Genomic DNA, 3,431 nt, shown 5'->3' on the forward strand with positions numbered 1-3,431 from the left:
CGTGGTCTTCCCACACCCAAGCCAGCTGCACAAGGTGGCAGTAGATGGGTACAGAGGAGTCCCAGCCAGGCAGCTTCTCCTGCTTTAAGCTGCTGGGAGCAAGCAGGCAGGTGTGTTAGTGCCTGACTCAGCCCCGCCTCACCTGCCACCAGCACTTGAGCAATCCCCAGCTCCTCCTCCTCTTCCTCCTCGCTGCCCAGGAGGTGAGTGCATGCTGCACACCTTCTCCGAGGTGCAGACACCCAGGCCCCAAGCACTGCAGAAGGATGGCCTTTGCAGCTGTAGCTAGAGGGACAGTCAGATCTGAAATGGATTTTCCCTTCACAGTTATGGGCACTGAGCAGAGGTTTTATACTTTTAAGCATCCACATCACTTCTTGAGGAGGCCACAATGCCTTTGCTTGCTGGAGGTCTTTCAAACTGCAGCCCCTTGTGTAGAGGTGACAAGCACCAGCCAGGGTTCATCTGCCTGCCCAGGAGTGGGCAACTAGGACTTGTGTGGCCAAACACATCCAAACAAACTGTTGTGCATAAAAAAAGTCACTTCACAGCTTTTTATTACCTAGAGGTAGTAGGTGGGTCTTTGATTAAAAACACATTAGAAATAATTTTTAATCCACATCTCACCTTCCATTTGGCTCAACTCCAGCAGTAAGCAGTTTTTCAGCCAGGCAATTATTGCAGGACAAATCTGCAGAGAACAATTCCCCAATACCTGTTGAAACTGCAAGAGTTCCCATTGCAAAGGCAAAGCTTTAAAAGCTCACTCTTATGTCCTCACATTTTTAAGGCTTCACTGTTCAGGGCACTGCTAGCATTGTGTGAGGTGGTCCAGACCTCAGTGAGGGAGTACACAAAGTGAGTACACAGGAGGTAACAAAACAATAACCTTGTTTCATTTTGCAGTAAGTTGAGAACTGATTGATAAATGTAACATCAAAGCTGTGATATCATTTGAATTTCATAAAACATGGCATTTGAAGAAAGTCTAACTTCAGAACTAGATGCAACAATTGACATCCAAACATTAAACAGATTAAGGATGGGTAGCTAACAGATCACAAAAAGAAGTACTCAAAGAAAGTTCCTCAAAGGGAAATATTACTAAAGAGATTATAAACTGCTCAGTTTTAAGCCTACTGCATGGTTTCATCAATGATCTGGAAATTTAAAATAAAAAGTAAAAATCACTACTGGCACCCCATTTCAAACAGAAAACTACAATATTGGGGAAGCTGCAGGAAAGAGCCACAGAGTGATCTAAGAGTAGGAGGAACTCCCTTGGAGAGGGAGAGGCAGATTTCATACCAGCCAGCAGGACACAATACAGAGATACCCTAATGCTGATTTGGGATGCAGCACAGCTATGTCAGTACAGTAATGAGGCATCGTTAGAAGATGGACTAATCAGCCCTGATGAAAAGCAGGGTTAATCAGGCTTAAACTGTGTCATGCACCTGTCTGGCTTTTTTTCTGTCCGGTTGGTGAGTGAGTGTTCCCTGTAAAATACACTGAAGCATCTTCCATCCTGTGGTTTCATTTCCAGCAAAAAAAGGTTTAGAAACCATGGGAGTAAACCCAAAGATGTCTCTGGGAAAGACCCTGAGGGATCCCATGAGCTAATATTCTACTGTTCTGGAGCTAAACCACAATTTCATCTGCCTCACACATAGAGGGCTAATAATCTAGTTTTAAACATGCAATACTGTACCTGAAAAAAGTTTTTTGCGTTTTTCAGGTGCATGAACACAATGAATGTGCTCATAGGTGAAAAACATGTCCCACTTCTCCTCTTCCACCACCCAAATTGCTCTAAAATGCACCACCAGCTGTTTTTTCCATGGGAGATAAATTTTTTTCTCCCATCTATTTCCTAGATCTTCATTCCATGCAAACAAGTTTGTCACTTCTGAGCATAATCAAGACTCTGATCTCAACACCAATTCTGCCCTGGTGACTCAGTCTGAAGTACGTTGCAACAGTAGGAGCCTTTTATTATCAAAAGGATTATAATCCCAAGCATTTCCTCAGCTGCTGTAGATCGGCCTCTCTGTGTATCACAGCTCCACAGCACTGCTGTTCTGAAAGACTGAGCTTGTGATCTGCCTGTTGCAGAGCTGTGAGAGAGCCTCCTCAAGAAGACTTCCAGGATTTTTTATGAGGAGGAATCACTTTCTCAGGACAACTCCTGCAAAAAGACCCTGGGCAGGCAAGTGTTGAAGAGTTGCAAAAAATATGGCGGAAAGGGAGCTCAAAAGGCCTTCTTGTATTGCTGTACTCTGCAAACAGCTAGCAGTCACTTCCCATCTTAGGACACACCGGGAGAAACAGCAAAGGTAATCTTTCAGGAACAGTCAAGGCAGGTGAAGATGAGTGACACAGGACGGTCAGCAGAAACTCCAAGAGAAAATGAAATTTGGGCAACACAGCTACTACTTAGGCTGAATATAGGTGGTTCTGTGAAAAATAGCTCAGAGGTTTTGTTTGAACATGTGAAAAAAAGATTACCTAACTCAGGGCTATTTTTTAATTGATGGTGAAAACTGTATACGATTTTACAACACTGCTAGTAACAAACTTATTTTCAAAGATTACTGAATGAAGCCAGTTAAATAAAAGCCTTGTAGCGGACAGAATCAAATCAGAGATTGCAACCTTCAGTGTGTCAATAATTAAGATAAGCAAGATCAACACAAGGGATTAGCCATTTGCCAGAGAAATTCCAGTTCAAGAGATTGCTGTTCAGACTGACAGGAAAGAACCACAAATACTGGTTTAATTCACATTTTAATGTATTACATGTTTCATTATTACCTTACACAAAACTATATAAATTTATACACAACATATATATCAATTGATAAAATAACAAGGTAACAAAACTTAACACAGATTTCCTGCTTTGAAGTCTGTTTTGGATTAAACCACAGGTAAATTCCAATCTATTTGTCTGAACAGTCACATAAATAGAATTAATTGGAGTCCAGCATATCCTCAGGATGATGCAATTTATACTACAAGTAACACTGCTAAGCATCAAACATCTTAATCACACGAGACAATAAACAACCAAAAAAATACAACATGGAAGGTTAAAGCCAGAGGGCAGTGGTTAATAATTCCGCTGCTTCCTCCGTGCCACTGCCAAGCGTAAGGCCTGAATTATCAACTTCTCATTATTCAGGACATTGTAATCAGTCAGTTTCACCAGTTTGTCAAAATTCTCTTCACTGAAACACACCTCCCTTGTCGTAAATGGGGAGAGGATACTGGAGACATCAACTTTGCCTTCAGCCATCTCTTCAGGAGTCCTTTCCACACCTAATGGACAAATCACAAGGAGATGCACCGATAAGGTTTTACTGCAGCATATGGCTCTTATTGGTCACTTAAGCAATTAGAGGTAGAAAAAGGAGATTTGGAGGGAAAGA

At 42.0% G+C, this 3,431-nt stretch overlaps 1 protein-coding gene across 1 annotated transcript in view; it reads right to left on the bottom strand.

The window, feature by feature from the left end:
- Positions 1-3,112: 3,112 nt before the first annotated feature.
- The window catches only part of LOC104390438 (cytosolic phospholipase A2 epsilon-like), a 31,956-nt gene continuing 31,637 nt past the window's right edge, over positions 3,113-3,431 (bottom strand). Inside the window, exon 20 of the mRNA XM_009999577.1 lies at positions 3,113-3,321. Coding sequence (XP_009997879.1) covers positions 3,113-3,321 — 209 coding nt within the window. The remainder of the gene's footprint in view (positions 3,322-3,431) is intronic.

This window comes from Chaetura pelagica, unplaced genomic scaffold (genome assembly GCF_000747805.2).
Source record: "Chaetura pelagica isolate M959 unplaced genomic scaffold, ChaPel_1.0 scaffold55, whole genome shotgun sequence".
Taxonomy (NCBI): domain Eukaryota; kingdom Metazoa; phylum Chordata; class Aves; order Apodiformes; family Apodidae; genus Chaetura; species Chaetura pelagica.